The sequence below is a fragment of the Pseudopipra pipra genome, chromosome 23 (assembly GCF_036250125.1).
Source record: "Pseudopipra pipra isolate bDixPip1 chromosome 23, bDixPip1.hap1, whole genome shotgun sequence".
NCBI lineage: Eukaryota > Metazoa > Chordata > Aves > Passeriformes > Pipridae > Pseudopipra > Pseudopipra pipra.
The window spans coordinates 2,812,523-2,831,231 of NC_087571.1; the positions used below are offsets into that span (position 1 = coordinate 2,812,523).

General features: G+C 52.4%; 1 protein-coding gene across 7 annotated transcripts in view; it reads right to left on the bottom strand.

The window, feature by feature from the left end:
* The window catches only part of OPCML (opioid binding protein/cell adhesion molecule like), a 299,547-nt gene that overhangs the window by 93,199 nt on the left and 187,639 nt on the right, over window positions 1-18,709 (bottom strand). For 3 of the 7 annotated variants that reach the window (XM_064634449.1, XM_064634447.1, XM_064634444.1), the window contains exon 1: window positions 16,244-16,720. In XM_064634449.1, the coding sequence (XP_064490519.1) occupies window positions 16,244-16,410 (167 nt within the window). In that variant the 5' untranslated portion in view covers window positions 16,411-16,720. The other 4 variants (XM_064634450.1, XM_064634446.1, XM_064634451.1 and 1 more) reach the window with 3 other exon arrangements.

Here is an 18,709-nt window from a genome sequence, read left to right on the forward strand (position 1 = left end):
CTCTCAACAGCTTATAACAAACCAGAGACCCGGAGTGCAGAGGCCAAAAGCCACCAGCTCTGAATCCTTTGAATCATTACAAGGAAGGAGGGATGAAAGGCACTGCCATGCCCCAGACCCTCGAAGCAGCAGTAATGGGTAAAAGGAAAGCATTTAGACCAGGTTTGCAGATGGGCAGGGAGGAAAAGCTCCAAACTCCTCCAGCACAAGGAGGATGGCACAAAAATAATCAGACTGTGAAATCTAAGGGAAGACTTGCAGACCAGGAGAGTTCAAGACCATGAACCTGCTGGGTTGAAGCTACTTCTTCATCCTCACAAGTCTCTCACATGCCTGTCTCTGCTGAGACATCTGCTTAATGTCCCACTCAGGGTGGATCTTATGGACTGACCAGACCTGGCATCTTCAGGACTGGCCAAACTCACTCATTGCTGCCCTGTAATAGCAGTTGCCACCTTCTGCTACAGCCTTTCCCAGCCCCTAAAGACAAGCTTGATCTGATAAGTCTGGGAGACCACATCCTATTTGAGGATTCACAGAGTGGTGACAGGAGTCGTCTCCTTTCTCAGCATCGTCCCATGCACCACACACATCCCCTGATGCTGCAGCACCTGCACAACCCACGAGGTGCTGGTTAAATCCAGCTCTTTGTGCTCTGACAGTGTGAAAATATTGCTGGCTGCACACACAGACTCTCTAAAACAAGATACAGAAGTGAGACCCTGAGGCCAAAACATTCTCACCCTCCTTTTCTCCCAACCCCACCCTCTGCAAGAGCCAGAGCACCCTGTCCCCTAGACAGCACAGCTCCTCAGTTCACTCTTTTCCTGTTCAGAGGGAGCCTTTTCCAGTTCCTGGGGCTCTGTCTGAACCCTCTCCCTCCCTTGGAGGCACCTGGATCCCAGAAGGACGCTGCCCTAATGGGTTCCATCTCATTACCGCGACCGCAATGTCAAACCACGTCTCTCTCTCCCTTCAGCATCTGTCTCCACGGTATCCAAGTGCCTCAGATGACTAGAAAAGTCCCTTTGTGTGTTTTCCCAACCCTTGGCTGTACAAGTACCATTTAATCAAGCTCGGTAATGAAGCCAGAACAGGCTGTGCAGCCACAGGCAGGATCAGCACAGACTTTGAACCAGAGGTGGGGGCCGACCCCTCTCCCTGCAGGTGACAAAGGGGACAGGAGCAGCAATGGGGCACCTCTGCACCTCTCCAAAGGGTCCAAGCAGCCTCAAAGCTCCAAACAGCCCCAGGGCACTTCAGCTATAACCTAAGTACACGTGGTAAATCCCAAAGCTGTCCCTACACATTAACACCATAAGATATTTAATTCTCCAAGGTTCCCAGTCTTGAGTTTAACCCTCAATAAAAACAACACTCACCTCAGGACCCCTAAAAGACATTTAGGGCAAAAAGTCTGTGCTCTGGAGCGTACCCCTGCCTGGCACCACAAAGCCCAGACTCTGCTGCCAGCTCCCAGTCTCACTTCTGAACACGATGCCTGCTCTCCAGGGTCGGCTTCCTCCCTCTCTCCAGGATCTTCCTCACATGGATGCTGTCACCATGTGCTTTAATTAGCACCTTCCCTCAAGCCTGGCCAACTTCTCATGCTTACAGCACTTGTGAGATGACTCTGAAAACCACACACCAGGAGACATCTCTCCCTCACACACCATCCCTGCCGAGGGTCCTGCCCTGCCAAGCATCCACTGGAGGCTGAGGGGCTTATTACACCCAAGGGAAGGTGCTTGGGACACACAGCTTTCCTAAAATCACCTCCTCTAGTCAGAGCTCTCTCCATGGCTGGCGTCACACTTCCTGCTCCCATCCACAGCTTTAAACCACTTGTTGCTTTTCCCCCTCCCATCAGATCTGCAAGTCCTGGAAATGGGATCATATGAAGATCTCACCTCGTGAAGAGCCAAAAGAGCACTGGTGGAGCTGTAAGAGCAGTGTTAGAAGTTTGCAACCATGACCTGAGATCACCTTAGAAAAGCCACAAAGCAATTAAAAAGGAACCTCAAATCACAGAATCCCAGACTGGTTTGGGTTTGGAAGGGACCTTAAAGCTCATCTCATTCCAACCCCTGCCACGGGCTGCGACACCTTCCATGGATCAGGTTGCTCAAATAACCCAAAACTTAAGTTAACTAACCAAAACAGATGATCTTTGTTCACCATCTCATGGTCTGGGCTTCGACTCTCCTCTTCCAAGTGATTAACCATTACCATTCCTAGCAGGGAATTACTCTTTCCCCCTAATCACAAGGAAGGAGAAGCATTTGCAGCCGAGTCGCTGCTTCCAGCCTGTGCTGCACTGGTGGAAAAGACTCCAAAAAACCTTTATTTCCTGGAAGCACATTCAGGATCCTGCTGCTGCCATAAAAATCACTGCAGGCTGTTCTGGGCAGGGACTATCTCTATGCTATACACTTGCACAGTGCCTGTCCCAGCCTCCAGGCCCTACTACAATATAAATAATGATAATCCCTCACTCAGCAATACAATGAAACACTTGCATGGTATTAAAAATTATTTAAAATTCATACCTACATTGGGAAATTATTCAGTAAACTCTAATTACTTATCAAAAGCAACGAGGATAGTTTTAAGGAGAGGGAGTGCCCATAAATACAGAGCCATAAATAAACTGCTTCTCGGTAGCACGAATTAATTTGTATTTAATTGCTAGAAATTGCTATCAATTACTAAACATTCCTTGCAGAATAGGCAAATTCTTTTAAGGACAATTTCAATTGCTAATTGGAAGTCTTTTTTTTTTTTTTTTTTAATTCATTTTTCTTTTTTCTCATCCCAGCTCTTGCAGACTGCAGGACACATCCCAGCCAGTGGGGTTCTGCATTTTTGGGGGGGGCAGAGAAAGGAACCAAGGAGCTGCTCAGGCTTCAGGAGGTTTCACCACTTTGTAAAACCCTGAAGGCAGCAGGAAAACTGGTGGTGAGAAACATCCCTGACACAGCAAGGATAGTGATTCCTTGCAGAGGATTGAAAGGAGGGAAATAAGAGCTGGAAGTTACACATCCATCATGTATCCAGGGAGAAAAACACATCCCAGGGAACATAGATCTCCCCTGAATGCAACAGCAAAGCCACGCCAGACCCTGAGGGAGGCCCCCTGTGTCCCTCTGCTCCTTTCCAGAGGTGGACCCTGCCCTCCATTGGAGACAGGGAGGCTGCAGGGATGATGCTCCCACACGTGCCATGTGGCAGGAGAGAAGGAGAGCAGCATTCCTGGCTGTCACTTCCCGTGTCTCCATGCTGAACAGCCCTGGTATCACTCCTGACTCATTTTCTGGTGTTTTCTGCTTTGCTGTTGGCATAACATCCCATCAGCACAGTTAATTACCTCCACGCTGAGTGTGAAGGACAGGCTGAGTCTCGCAAGGAGCCGGCGGCTGTGAATCCATCCCGCTGCTCCCGCAAAACAGCTCCCATGGATGCTGGCAAAGCGCAGAGAGGTGCTTCCACGGGTGAGACAGCAGCCCCCAAGGGGGTTTTCCACGCAAAGCCAGGCTGCTCTCCCTCCCACATCCCTCCGATCTTCCTCCAGCATCCCTGATCCGAGCTCAGACTGATGGACCCAAATCTTGTGTTGTGGTTGCCCCATCCCTGGAAGTGGTCCAGGACAGGTTGGACAGGGCTTGGAGCAACCTGGGCTAGTGGAAGGTGTCCCTGCCATGGCAGCAGGGTGGAACTAGCTGAGCTTTAAGGTGCCTTCCAACCATTCTGTGGTCTCTGTGATCCTCACTGCCCAAACAGAGGCTACACAGACTCCCAGATAAGTTCAGTGGCAGCACAAAAGGCAGAAGAAACATCTGCCCACAACAGATGATCAGCCCTTTGCCTGCAGAGAAAGTCCCAGGTGCAGAAAGCCCTCTGCTCCCCCCTCAACCCACCCTCCTGGGTGGAAGCACAAGTACATCCGTGAGTGAGAGCACATCACAAGCTGGGGATGTGCTGGGAAGGAACCAAGGAGCTGCTCAGGCTTCAGGAGGTCTCACCACCTGTAAAACCCTGAAGGCACAGGAAAACTTGTGCTGAGAAACACCCCTGACACACCAAGGACAGTGATTCCTTGCAGAGGGTTGAGAGGAGGGAACTCAGAGCTGGTGTCTACAGCTGGAGCAAAGAGACCCGGGGTCTCCAGGACTGTCAATCCAGCATCCAGGTCCCCCAGGACCAGGCTGACAGTCACAGGGAGGCAAGTGCCAGCCATGACAAGCAGAGCAAACGACAGGCACATCTCCTGCTTACAGTAACAGCCCTTCCGTGTCTAATCCATCATATTCGATGCCGATCTCTTACCCTGAAGTGTTGTCAATGAGGATTTAATTTAGTGCTAATTAGACAAATATTGCATGTTGAACACCCATTGATTATTAAGAGACAGGGAGTGCAGTTTGGCTCGGGAGCGTGCACGGACACGCTGGATTATATCCGGGATGAGGCTGGGAAATGTCTTGCTGTTTCTAATCATCAGATAGTAATTAACGTCCAATAACTTGTAACTTGGTTTATCGTTATAGATTTAGGAAGGCAGTAATAGTACTGTATGCTAATTAAATATCAATTGATTATTTAAGGCATATAAAGATTTAGCAGCAAGGTAATAGATATACACAGTTGTTAAACTTTAATATCCATCACGCAGCCTTCTCCTGTACTATTAAGTTAGTGTTTAATGAAAAAGAGGAAACTTTTGGATGGGATTTTCAGCAGCGCTTTGGCAGCTTGCAAGCCCCAACCTAAAGGCTCAGAATCCCCCAAAGAAACAAAAAGTCAGGAAATTTGGAGCCTCGAGTTAAGTGAGGTGCCCAAGGTCATAGTGAGAGGTGGTGGCAAAGCCCAAGGTGCTCCTAAATTTCCCATCTGACATTTTGCATCCCAGCTTCCCTCTCCCTCCACGCAAGGCCCCCCAAAAGAAAGATAAATTGTCGATTCCCTGCTGGAATAAAGCTTTCAAACCCCAGCCCTGCACCTTCTGGCATCACAGAGCAGCTGAGAACACAATCAGAAAAGATAGGCACAAGAAGCTGAAGTCTGGAGCAAACCTGCCTAAATATTAACTGGAAAGGAACCAACAGAGCCCTGACACCCTCGCCCACACTGCCTCCCACAGCTGCCTCTCCCTCCCAGGATGGGTCTGACCCCATGCCCAGCACCAGTGATTTGGGAGGGTTGGGAACACTGAGCTCCTTCCCACGTGGGAGGAAAAACCAGAGGTGAGAGACAGAAGCCCGGCATCTGAAAGGGAAAAGATAAATGGCTTCTGAAGGGAAATAACCTGCTGGACTCTGTGGGTTTGGCAGCACCCTGCTAAGTGCAGCATCAGTCTTGTAAACGGGCTGCAAGCTCAGCAACCGCAGGACAAAGCACGGGATTGGGGGAGCGATGCCAGTGTCAGGGATTCTTCCCAAAGGGAGCCCATGGCCACCCTGGATGGCTCCTGGCTTGGGGCTGTGGGCCTGGAGAGGGACAGTGGAGGGAGAGCACCTTTCAGTAAAGGGAGCTGCTCCCCATAGACAGGCTGGCCCCAGAGCTGATTTACTGGGCAATAAAAGCAAAATGAAGGAAAATGCTTCAGCTGCACCTCTGAGAGTCCACAGCCTCGGTTATAGAGTCTGGGCAGGCCCCAGCTGCCTCTTAAAATCTTCTCTAGTGCACAGTGGGGCTGAGCAGTGACTTGGGAAGGGGCCTAGGGCTTCCTGGCTCTGTGATGGTGCTGGAGCACAACATCCTGAGCAAGGAGGGGAGGAGAAGTACTGCTGCTGAGAACACCATCTAAAAAGGCAGGAGGCAGCAGGATGTGGCCAGCAGCCATCCTGCACTGGGCTGACAATCCCCATTGCCTGGAAGGAAAACCATCTCAACCTTACAGAGCAGCAAATATGCTCCACCATGGACCTTCTCACACAGGGCACCACAGGGTAAGGGTCTAGAAGGAGACATCAGCAACTGCACATTGCTACTTCAGAAGCCTCCAAAGTCCCTGATGGCATCCCATAATGCCAGCCCTGCAGCACAATGATGTTATGAACAGACTCACTCTTACACAAGGAGATTCAGGACATAGAGATAGTCCCCCAAGTCCTCTGTGCCATCCAGCAGGATGTTACCAGTCAGCTGCAGCCTGAAACTACTGCAAAGGTGGCTCTTCCTACCAGCTGGGAATAGAATTTATATTGGGCTGGGTCTCAGAAGCAGGGAAAGACCTTACAGAGATCAGCCTGTTTCCCTACAGCAGCTCCAGACAACAGTTCCCATCCCAGGTTTCCCACCAGCTCACAGGGCAGCAGATCCAGCCTTGCCTGGATCACTGTCTGAGGCATCTCTTGCTTCCCCCCTGCCCAGGAGGCTCGTTACTCAGTTGTAGAGAGGAGACTAGATTCATCTGACACAATTCCTCCTTGACAAATCTCTGCTGGCTGTGGCACAGCTTCTTGTCCTGTCCTAGCTGATCACAAATGATTTTGCTACTTTGCTCCACAGCTTTCCCAGGACAGAAGGTGAGCGATCTCCTAGGATGGTTTCTCCTCCCTTTTCCACTCCTGACCCTATTTAACTTTGCCCTGTAGTCTGGAGCATCCCCTGCCCTCTGGGATGAGCAGAGCGTGGTCCTGACATCGCTCCAGCCCCGTTCCCTGCAGAGCCAAGCAGGAACAGCATCAACCCAGGCAATTTATAAAGGAACTCCACCAAGAGAGCAGAGCAGAGCAGAGCCTGAGAGAAACCCTTCTTAAATAGTTTTGCAGCGGAGTTTACCCGAGCTGCAGCAGGCAACAAAGAGAAACGTCAAGAGCAATGAGATGAGGCAGGGCAGGCGTCGCAGCAGATAAAGGATTCTTCAGGTATGAGACAAAACCAGCTTTGGAAACCTCGCAGAAGTGAGTTTAAAGTCTCCAGAGGATATCAATTGAGAGTCTGTCACTTGGTGTCAGGATAACTTTCTGGACAGCTCTCGGAGCTTGTTAAGCTCTTGCTTGGGCTGCATTTGAGCTCTGGTGGCAGCGCTGTCTGCAAGCACGAGCGCTTAAACCCGAGATGAAAAGGACTCGCCGAGTCCACGGAGCTTCTCCCTTATCCCTCCAACATCCCCTGCCACGACCTGCAACAGCCCAGCAGCAACGGGCACAGGGAGGTCAAAGACATGCTCCCTTCATGGAGGGGCAACACCCCAAAACTGGGCTCCTCTCACCCCTACACAACGGCTGGGGTGTCCAGGAGGGGTCTGTGTGCGCAGGATGGGAAATGCAGGACGAGATGCAGTGGCCTGTGCAGAGCAGGTGGTCAAACCAGACGGTCGTAACGCTGTCTCAGCATCACAATCTATGGCTCTGGAAAGAAAATAGCTGCTTCCCCCACAGCAATCATTTCATCAAAACCCTGCAAGACTCCTGCTGTTCCTGCTAGCCCTGGATCCCTAACTTTAATTAAGTCCAAAGAGCCTTCCCGCAAGAACAAGGGAGGAGAGGGTGACTCAGACAGCGATGGGACCAGTCGGCGCAATTATCCTACAGTAAAGAATATTAATTAAAAATAGCCCTCCCCCAGTTAAAAAAAAAAAAAAGGGCCAAACTAATCAATTCTACTTAAAGGAATATATGGGGATAAAGAGCAGGAGCAGGGAGGGTGACAGAGAGAGAGATGGGATGCGATGTGAATGCTAACAGCTTCCCACCGTGGCCGCTGCCGCAGTAAGCCCCAGGCCTGGCTGCTTCCAACAGTTACTTGGAGTCTCCTTGGAAATGGGCTCAATCTTCCCTTCTACCTGCTGCAGCATCAGAGCAACTCTTGTGATCACACAAAGGACTTTAAATCTCGGCTTTAACTGCTTTGATTGAATTAAACGCAGCACCACGGTAAAGCAGGCTCTTCATTCCAGGGCTAAGCATGGAGCCCTGCTCTCCTGCTAACGGCACTCTCCCTCTCTCGGAAATGATGAGTTGCTCACGGGTTATGCTCTTTAAGAAAGGAGGGAAAAAAAAAAAAAAAAGTCATCTGATAAAGTGGGTTATAAAACCGGTGGTGGTAATAAAGGGAGAGCCAGGAGCCTGATGCAAAGCCTGCAGAGAAGGCAGAACCCGCCGTGGGGATGCGGGATCTGAACCGTGATTAACACGTGACCGCGGGTGAGTGACGGCGGAGGAGCAGAGCAGATGCCACCCGTGACACGGGGGACAACGAGAGCAGCAGGGGACCTCACCCAGGCACCAGAGAGAGGGTGTCAGTGGGGGGTGATTAGTGACTGGCTCACAAGTGTCAAAGCCTGGTAGCACAACACCCCCTCAGCTGCAGTCACCACATGGGACAGATCGTGGGTAGAAGGGGACAAAGCCAAGCAGCGACGTGATGCGATGGGAACAGCCTTGCAGTGACTGCTCATCCTCCAGCAAAGCTACTGTCCCGAGTGAGAGCTGCAGGAAAAGGCATCGCATGCCCAGGTTCATGTCAGGGGAGGAAAAGAGTTGGGGAACACTCAGCATGCGGAGACACTGCAGGAAAGGGCTCAGAGTGGAGGAAAAAGCAACAAGAGCACAACTCTGGTACTCCCAGCTCCTACCCGAAACACTCCAGGCAGTGTCACTCCAAGCCAGATCTGCAGGGACCAACACCACCACAGACTCATCACAGAGCATGAAGAAGAGCTTCCCACCTCTCCTTCCAAAAAACCTCCCACATTTATCCAGGTTTCTCAGGCCTCGTTTGCTTCTCCACAAAATGAGGATAACAGTAACACACTCCCATGGCTCCTACAAGCCACGACAGAGCAGGATCTGTCACGAGAGGGTGCCCTGGCACATAAACCATTTCTCTTTATCAGCCTCCGTTATCATCATCACATTAATGTCTTCTCCAGTGGCAGGATGGATGCTCAGGTGCCCTGGAAGCACTCCTGGCTCTTCCCTGCCCCTCCACGGGAGAAGGACAACCTGCTGACAGATACCCACAGGAATTACGGCGGGTTCCCGGGCGCAGACACGACTATCGGTTCCTTTTTATGAGCCTTCATTGTTATTACCACCTATTTCTTTTTACATTCCTGCCAAAATACCAAACATTAATCTCCCTCGCTCCCTGCAGGCAAAACATGGGTAATTGGATTTATATGGGTTAGAAATTTGTTAGATTTTTATATATATATATATATATATATACACACACACGTGCACACACACAGGGAAAATATAAAAATAGGAGATGGGGTGATGCACTATCCCACTGGGACTGGTCCTGGGACTTGGGTACCAGCTGGATGAAGTCAAAGCCCCCCACATCTCAGTCCAGCCAGCTGGACACACAATGGGGGTAACCAGTCATGGATTTCAACTTGGATAGTCTTTTCCAATGTTCTGGCTTCACCTTTACCCATTCCCTTCTTGTACCTGAATTTTTTCTTTTCCCCCTTCCACCTTTTCTTTCTGTTCTCCCCTTTTCTCCCTCCCAGCCTCCCATTCCTCTTCTCTCCAGGTCCAACCTGGTGGTGACACCACACACAAGCCTTGGTACAACAAGAGAAGAAAAAGCAAAATGCTTTGTGTGACATCTCCTTGAGTGCCCCCACTCTGAACCCACCAGCACTGGAGATGGCACAAGGTGCCTCATCAGCATCAGCACAATTTACTGATCTTTTAGAGTACTAGGAAAAAACCCTTAAGTCTACAATTTACACCACAACAGTTGTTGTTCTCATTATCCTCCCCCTCCACAGAGAAACAGACTTTGAGACCCATTTGTATCCCAAGGAACAAGTCCATCAAGTGAATATAGCCATGGAAACAACTCATTTTAAGCCAATCTTGGGAAAAATTCATAAGAAAACAGAAGTATAAAATGTGAGTATTTTGCACTAAAGATCTGACCTTGAAGGGTTCAGTCTGTCAGGGAAGACAAGACCTACACATCAAATCAAACCTGCAGTAAACAACCCATTACAGCCTAAAAATTGCTGGCAGGGGCTGTGGGGAAATGATTTTTCTCATTAGAAAAAAAAAAAGGGAAGAAAAACCAGCACATCCTAACCCTCAAAGGCTGCTCACAAGGACAGAAGGAGAAGTGATAGTCACCGAATCAGATATTTCTTATGAACTGTCTGCTGGGCTGCAGTATCTAAAGATTATCACTTAAAACAATATGTCCAGCTGTTGTAAAAAGCATCCGTGGTTTAGGGCTGAGGAATGCAAGGAGGAGGCAAACTGTGAGAGCAGTCAAGGGAACAGAGAAACTCTTTGGAAACCGGGAATGTGAAAGGCAGCCACTGTGCCCCGGTTTTGTTCTGCAGCGTTAACACCTAATCCTGTTCCAGAAACAAAGACCTGAGCTCCTGGAGCACTGGGCGTGATCCAGGGAAGGACAGCTATTACCACGGAGTTTATTATCCTTGCAAAATGATCTCGTGTACCCTATAGTGAGAGGATTACTAGCAGTTCAGGCTCATCCCCTGGAGGTAAATATCACCACTTGGAACTATTTCTGGCTAGCAGAGCTTTAAAACTCCGCGTGGGGGTTGGCTTTTTGCTGGGCAAGAAGGCCTTCCCAGGGCTCCCATTCTGTCCCTTGGAGAGGTGGCAGTGAGGGTCTCCTCCTCCCTCTGCAGACCCCACCAGCTCACTGCGCTCTCAAAACCAGGATTTTCTGAAGCAAAACCCCAGCCTTCTGGTTACAGTCTGTGTCAGCAGGGCCTGAGCTCCTGATGCTCGAGTCCAGTCCTACACCCACGGCAAAATCTGCCTGGTGCTGGCTCAGCAGGAGAGGTGTTGGCACAAGCAGCAGCCAAAGACTCGCTGGCTGAAGGTGAATTCCCCAAAGCCAGTCCTGAATCTCCTCCAAGTCAGCCCCAAATCTTCCCCTTGCAGAGCAGGACTGTGCTCTTGGAGCAGGGACAACCTGCTGCAGGAACAACCAGCCTCAGGGAACACCAACCTCAGGGACAAGCAGCCCAGGAATGACCAACACCAGGGACAACCAGCCTGAAGGACAACCATCTGCAGGGACAACAGCAGGGATAACCAGTCCAGGAACAACGAGCCTCAGGGACAATGAACCCCAGGGATCACCAACCTCAAGGACAATCAATCTCAGAGACAACCAACCTCTCCCTGCACAACCCAAGCAGTCACCACAAACCAACCAGCAAGCCCTGATGTGAGATGTAGACCATGATTCATGCCACAGCAAGGACACCAGGACTCCCTCCAGCATGTCCTTCCCGGATGCCAGTAAGGACAACGGTGTGGCGGGGGCTCGTGAGGCTGTTCCAGCCCCACCAAAGTGGGAAGTGGGCACAACCAGAAGGTTGGGTACCAGCTCCACAGTCTCAGCATCTGCATTTTGGCAGCATCACGTGCCTTGGTGCAGCAGGCAGGGGAGGAGGGAGCCCTCCTGCAACCCCCCGACCTTTCTCCAACCACCCTTCCAGCGGCTGCAATATTACAGTGAAATTAGTGGGCACTGTAATTACAACTATCAGGAGCAGATAAGACAAGTTAAATACCAGCTACCTAGGGAGAAATTATTATGCCAGCCAGGAGGATCCAAATGCCAGAATCCGTGGCTGTAATTTCACTGAGTCGCCAATTACAGCTCCGCCACGCAGAGAGCTCTACCTTGGAAACGGCAGGTATATATTTAGCTGCTCCAGAAAACTTTTTGGGTAGGAGAGGAGGGGAGGGGGAGAAAGGAGGGGGCAGCCATGGAGCAAGTCCTCGCTAATCTGCTCTTCGCTAATCCCCACATGCTTTTAGCATTTGCACACAAAAAGCGGTGACTCTCTCCCCGCTTCCCAGCAAGGATTTAACGGCAGAGACGTGGCTGCATTAACACTTCTCCTCTCTGCCAGGTACCTGGCTGCACGTTGCAGGGCAGCAGGTGAGTGTCACAACCCCCATTAACAGGTAGGTACACCAAGCACCGGCAGTTTGACCAAAAAAAGAGGCGGAAACCCCTGATTTCCTGACTTTCCAGACCTTTGCCTGCAGACTGTGGTCCTGCTGTGGTTGTACTTTACTGAGGTCTCATCATGTGCTGGAAAACAGGCTGTGGTAGGTTATTACACACACACCAGCAAAAAAGAAAAAAAAGAGAACTAAAGCAGCATTGTCAGGAATAATTAAAACTATAATTGCAAAAATAAATGGAAGAACGGCATCTCATGATGTTTTATTCGGGCTTTTTATTTTTAATTGGAATTGTTCTCATAGTCGCTAATTGACAGAACAGAGCCAGCACAGAAGCTTATGAGAATGAGCAAAGCTATCCTGGCTTTTTGGTCTCCTTCATGGAAAAGCACTGGGGGAGGCCATGGGTTCACCAGAAGCAGACAGGCACAGGGGATTTGACTTGAAAATTTGCCTTTAAATACAGAGATAAAGCATCTCTGTATTATTTAGTGTAGAGAAAAGCCTAGCTGTACACACCTAATGTTTTCTGCACCACCTCAGCACCACCTACCAACAGTCATTCTTCTGATCATCACTGACAAACCACTGCTATTGGGTCTGTTTTACAGACAGGGAAACTGAGGCTGAGAGTAACAGAGGGGCCTCCTCAAATCCTGGTGTCCCTGTGGCGACAGCCAAGGAGACAACGCACCACGTCCCATCTCTCAGCCACTCCCTCCAACCACTGAAACACATTCTTTCCCTCAAAAAAAGAAAAAAACCCACCACAATATTTCTTAAATACAGATAAAACCATAAAGCCTTGAAATTTGGAGCAGCTGTTGGTTTATGTCTTTATGAACTGCACTGATGCCTGTTATAAAAGGTCGGTTTGCCGGCGGCACAGCGGGACGATCCCGTTTACATCCCCATTTTAGCACCGCTTGAATATTTGCCACAGTTTGCCCCCCCCGAGAAGATCCACCACTGCAACACAGCTGGGATAAAACCCAACCCGAGTTTCCAGCCAGGATCAAGGCACCAGGATTGCCAAACGTGCCCTGCCAGCAATGCCCCCACAGCAACCCCAGGGCAGGCGCCCAACAAGCGGCGTGTGGAGAAAGCTGAGGCTCAATGGCTCTCTTCCCAAAACCAGAAACTTAATCCTTGTTTCCTCATCAAATCCCAGCTGGGAAATTAAAATGTGACCTTCTTCAACCTCCCTGCTGGTTACCAGCGTGCTCCTCGTTCCGTTTCGTGTCCCAGGCTGGCGGGGAACATGGGTTACTGCTGCCATCTCAACACCTGCCCCACTTCATGGCAGAGAGTTTTGTGCTTCAGAATAAGGAAAGAGGCAGCTTGATTTTATTTTCAATAGCACATGGAGAATTTGCAAACTGCCTTGAGCTCCCCAGAGAGGAAAGGGGACTGACTATTATGGGAATCGTTTGTTCTCACAATAGAAAGTAGTGAATTATGAACAATTTCTGCTTAAAACAGCCAAATTATTTGCAGCTGATCTAAGATGACCTACAAGTTGCCTCTAGATGGAGCCTGAGTTTCTGCAAGGATTACGCTGAGCCTCCCTCAGAAAAAGGATTGGAGAGCTGGAAATGGAAGCGCCCAAAATCCAATACAGGAAAACCACAACCAGCCTGAAAAGCCCCCAGGCTTCCTCCACCGCCTGCCCACGGTTGTGCTCTCGCTCACATCTCCTTTCTGCAATGCAACGGGTGGTTAAAGAGCTGATCTTGGGAAGCAAAGAGCTTCCACCAGCCCTGTGGAAGCCAGGGAGGCACACAGGCTCAGCCCAGCTCCTGCCCAGGATGGAGGAGGATGGGAGAGGACTGGCCACTCCAGACCCAACAGGATTAGGGATAATTCTGCAAGACATACACGCTGGAATTACAGCTCTCCGTTTTTCCAAGGCCAACTCCTTGATGTGAGCACCAAAAGCCATTTGAGGGAGGACAGCAAAGGACACCACACCTGCTCCTCCTGTGGGTGCACAGACTATTCACCAGGAAAATCACAATCTACCACAAACATCATCCACATGGAAAGACTCCCCAGGGAGGTTTCCCCTTCCCAGCTCTCCACAGAGTATCACAGCCTGCAAATAAACACCAACATTACTCCTTGAGATCCTCCACCTTTGGGCTCCTGCCTTCAACCCACCACTGATGCCTCCTCTCTGGCTTGCTGTGTGCAATCCCCTGCCCACTGCCAGATCCCAAGGGAAGATGGAAAGCTACTCGCTACCCAGAGGAGGGGGGAAACAGGAATGCCAGAAGAGATGAGGCAGACTGGGAGCAAATGGGAGATGGAGGCTAGAACACTGATGGCAGCAGGCTGGACTTGAGGAGGAAAAGGGAGGGGTGAAGGCATGGAAAAGATGCACCAGAGGGCCTGAGCAGGAGCAGATAACAAGGGGGAAAATAGGTAGAGAACAGGTGCTTTGGGGGCAGGGGCTTCTTCCAACTGCCAGCACTTGGGGGATGAAGAGTTTCTTATAAGAAGGCTAAAATACCCCCCCACCAGCTCCAGGGCTGGCTGCTTCACAAACATCCCCTCCTGCAAAGAGCACAGAAAAGGAGCCAGAAGCTTAAAAATAAAAAAAAAAAAAGGGAAAAAAAAGGAAAGAAAAAAAAAGAAAAAAGGAGATCCAAGTCAGCCCTCTGCTGGCAGCAGGCTCGGCTGGAGTTGCAGGGGCTCCCCAGGGAAGGGGCTCAGGCCCCCCACAGAAGGCACCCCTCCTGCTCTGACCCACACCAGCACTGCCTCAGAGAGCCCCAAACCCCACGCTTCACCAGGGAGACAAATTCCGACAGTGAGGAAAAGAGCACCAGGGCCAAAGGCACCTCCCTGGGGGACTGTCCTTCTTTAAACTGCCCTGCTCGCTCCAGCCCAGGTTAATCATCGCCACAGTTCAATTAGGAAAAGCACAAGGAAACGGAGCCCTCAGCTCTCCAGCTGAGCCACGGCCCCCAGTTACACGGGGCAATGACAAGTGTGTCCCAGTGGGTCCCTGCAGGATCGAGGAACAGGGATGAGCACGGCACAGGCAACATCCCAAAGTCTGCGGGAAGCAGACAGGAGACCAACGCCTCTCTCAGCAGCACAGAACTCACAGAGCCTCCAGCCAGAGCCTGATTCCCACCACCCCGTTATGCACCAAACGTTTCCCCTACAAAGCCCACCTCGGCCACGGAAAGGCTGCCTGACCACCCAGGCGAGCAGAGCACCCTCTGTTCAGCACCAGCTCCTCGTCCCTGTACTGGCTCGGCTGCTATCGGAGAGCGTGACACGCTCTGCTTGTGCCATCCCCGTGCCTGGCTTTGGGAAGAGCAGCTGCTCTCTGCTGCAGCCCTGCCAGCCCGGGTCTGAGTGGGGGAGCAGCCAGCCCTGTGTGGGGGACACGCTCTGCTCGCTGCTGCACAGAAACCAGCAGACGAACTCCAGGCTCGCTTGCTCCATGCTCACGTCCCACCATCCCCGTGCTCCTTCCCCCACGTCCCAGAGCTCCCAGATTAACCAGCTCGGGTCCTCCCGGGGCTGCCTGAAGCACGCACAGCACGACCCAAAGCCCCAGCCACGAGCTGAGTCCCCACTGCCCCCTGAAAAAGGCTGGGCTGCTCTCTGCTCATCCGGACACGCTGCTGTGATGCCAACAGAGAGCTGCTCTGCTAGCTGGGCACTGCACCATGTACACCTGTAACTCATCCAGGGAATGCAAAGGGATGCTCGGCTGTACTGTGCAGCACACAAGTGGCCCATCTGCATACAAGCTGCCTGTGTTTCTCCTACAGCAAACAACGTAAGGGAAAGCATCCATCAGAATTCATAAGATGCACCCCTGGAGTAAGAGATTGATTTGATATTAACGGATTCGTGCGGAGACTATAAAGTGATCAAGGCGAAACACCGACACCTCGGAGGCATCGCAGCCCTGGAAACCCGCTGGCAGCGCCGGCTGGACCCCCTTCCCCTCCCACACAGGCACAACTTCGGGAGTGTCAGGCAATGCTAACTCACTGTCTGCCACCTAAGCCCCTGTGGCAGCTCCTGGTCTGGCACCCGCAGCCCCCTCGGGAGGTCGCCAGCCCTGCCCTGCAGCCACACGGCACCGCTGTGTCCGTCCCCACAAAACCACCCCAACGGGGTGTCCCCCCCCCGCGATGGGGACAAGCTGCCATCCGAGGTGTCCCCTGCCACAACAGGGACAAGCCCCTGGGACACGTGCAAAGTCTCCAGCCGGTCCCAGGACCCTCTGGGCACAGAGCATCCCCCAAAAGCCACAACCAGGACCCCCAAGCCCCCCGAGGCCCCGGTCCAGCTGCTCCTACCTGAGCGTGGCGCTCTCCCCTTGCCGCACTGTCACGTTGTCCATGGCTTTGGGGAAGGTGGCATCTCCGCTGCGCACGGGCACTCCTGCGGGCACAAGGAAGAGCAGCCTGAGACAGAGGACGACCAGGCACCTCCAGGGCAGGGCTAAGCACCCACCGACCCCCATCCTGGGCAGCGGGGACTTTTCCAACAGGCAAAAAACACACCCGACAAGGCGAAAAGGGGGAAGGGGTGGGTGGAGAGGAGGGATGGGGGGGAGCAAAACCACCGGGGCGAGCGCTGCGGAGCTCCACGGAGATCAGGAGAGCCCCCGGCAAGGCTGGCTGCGAGCGCTGAGCCTGCCGAGCGGCATCGGAGGGAGTCCCGCTGTCCTCGGGCGAGGGAGGAGGACGGGAGGGCCAGGGGGAGGAGGAGGAAGAGGAGGAGAGAAGGTTCGGAGCACGAGATGAAGGTCACAGATGTGTGGCTGCTGGAGACGCTACTTTCAGCTGCAGCTGGGCAGGCGCTGCGGAGATCTGGCATCAAAAGTTTATAACCCACGGAGGAAACGTGAGTGCTTGTGGCAGGAAGGGGAGGGCGGCATCGGCACCGGGGCGGGGGCGCAGCGGGCCGGGGCTGGGCTGTTCGCCGGCTCTTGCGTTTTTAAATCACAGAGGGAAAAGGAGAATAAAAAAAAAAAAATTATTAAAAAAAAAATAAATAAAAAAAATAAAAAAAAAAAACAATAAAGCTCCCCAAAATGCCGATTCTGTCGCAAGATCGAAACTTCCCCGCGGAGCTGCAGGCGATGTCCCGGACGCTCCGCCGAGAGGGTCCTGGGAGTCCCCCCGAGGGACCGGCGGCCACTCCCGGCTGGGCTCAGTGCGGGGCTAGGGGAGCGCGGGGGGGCGGCGGCGGCAGCACCCCGGCCCCGGCCGGCAGCATCCCCGGGGTTGTCATGGCAGCGGCTCCAGCGCTGCCCGGCGCCTCGGCTCCCGCACGCCCCGAGCCCCGCACACGGGCGGGCGGGAGGCAGCGGGGCGGGATGCGCACGGAGGACACACACGTTTAACCCCCGCCGCGCCGCGCTCCGGCAGAGGGACCGGGGCTCCCACCAGCCGACAGACACCCCCCTCCGCCCCCAAAACCTTTAACCTCTTCGGCCCCGCTGCAAAGGGGGTTTTCCTCACACCAGGCAGCCCCCACGCTCGCCACAGGAGCAGCAGGATGCCCGCACCCTCACCCACCCCGGCATCTTTCCCTGCATCCACCTGTTGATGTGTTGATGTGGGGGGCTGGGACCACTTTTCACTGTTGATGCATCTCCTCGTGTGGGGCTGTGACCACTTTTCTCAGCCTGTGAGAAACAGGGTCCTGCCACCACCTCTTTGCCCCACAGAATGGTGCAGGCAGCTCCAGAGAACTCCCTGCCCTGTTCCTGCTGTTTCCACTCCTTAACACAAGATCCTTGCAGTAGGAAGCCCGAGGGCTTTCTACCCCACCACTCACAACAGAGCAGCACCTGACACCAATAAAATCAGCTGAAATCACTATATTTCATCAGATTTCCTCCTTTGGAGACACCCACAGACTACCAGTTGTCTCCTCAAATGGGAGCTGAAGACACCAAGACCTTGGTGACCATCCAGACACATCTGTGCGTGCCTCCAAAAGAAAAGCAACCCCACACAGTGTTCCTCACACAGTTCCTCATGCCCAAGCCAGGCTGAACCTCTGCTGGGTGCTTTCCTCCAAAGGGCATCTGCCTCTTCTATTGATGTATCATGAGGAACCTGCCCCTTCCTGGAGCTAGGGAAGGAAAATAACCACCAACAAAAGCATTTTGGCTATTTCAGGATCCCAAACTCATCCAGAGCCCCAAACACAGCTGTTGAGACTGATAAAGAGGTTTTGCAAGAGTTTTTCAGTGATCCCAAGCTCAATTATCAGCACAGCAGGTCCTTTGTACGTGGCAGGGGGATGCAGTGACCCTAAATACCCGACTAGCCATGGGCTAGCACTGCAGAGCTGCGTGCTGGCTCCCGGCACCAGCTATGGCTGCAGGCACCAGAGGGATGCTCGCTGCAGCCTGGATAAATAGGACAGCCTAGGAAAGCACAGAGAAAAGCAGGGCTGAGTTTTCCATCAGAAAGCTGCTGGAAAGTTGGCTTAACCCTGAACGTGCAGGTTGGCTGCTTCGACACCGGGGATTCTTAGGGGGGAGGATGGAGAGGAAGGACACTCCATCTCCTTCCTGATCTGCTCCCACGCTGGCACAGAGGAACTGTGTCTGCTGGAAGGGAGGAGCAGCAGCAGAAGGAGCCAGCACGGACCCATCACAGCCCCCAGCAGCGAGACAGCCCGACCCCAGGTGCTGCTGAGCCTCATCCAGCAGCAGGATGAGCTCCAGAGGGAAGGATGCTGCAGGGACCACAAGCTCTGCTGGGTAAAATGGTGTTTACCCCTTGGGATAGGAAGCTGTAGAT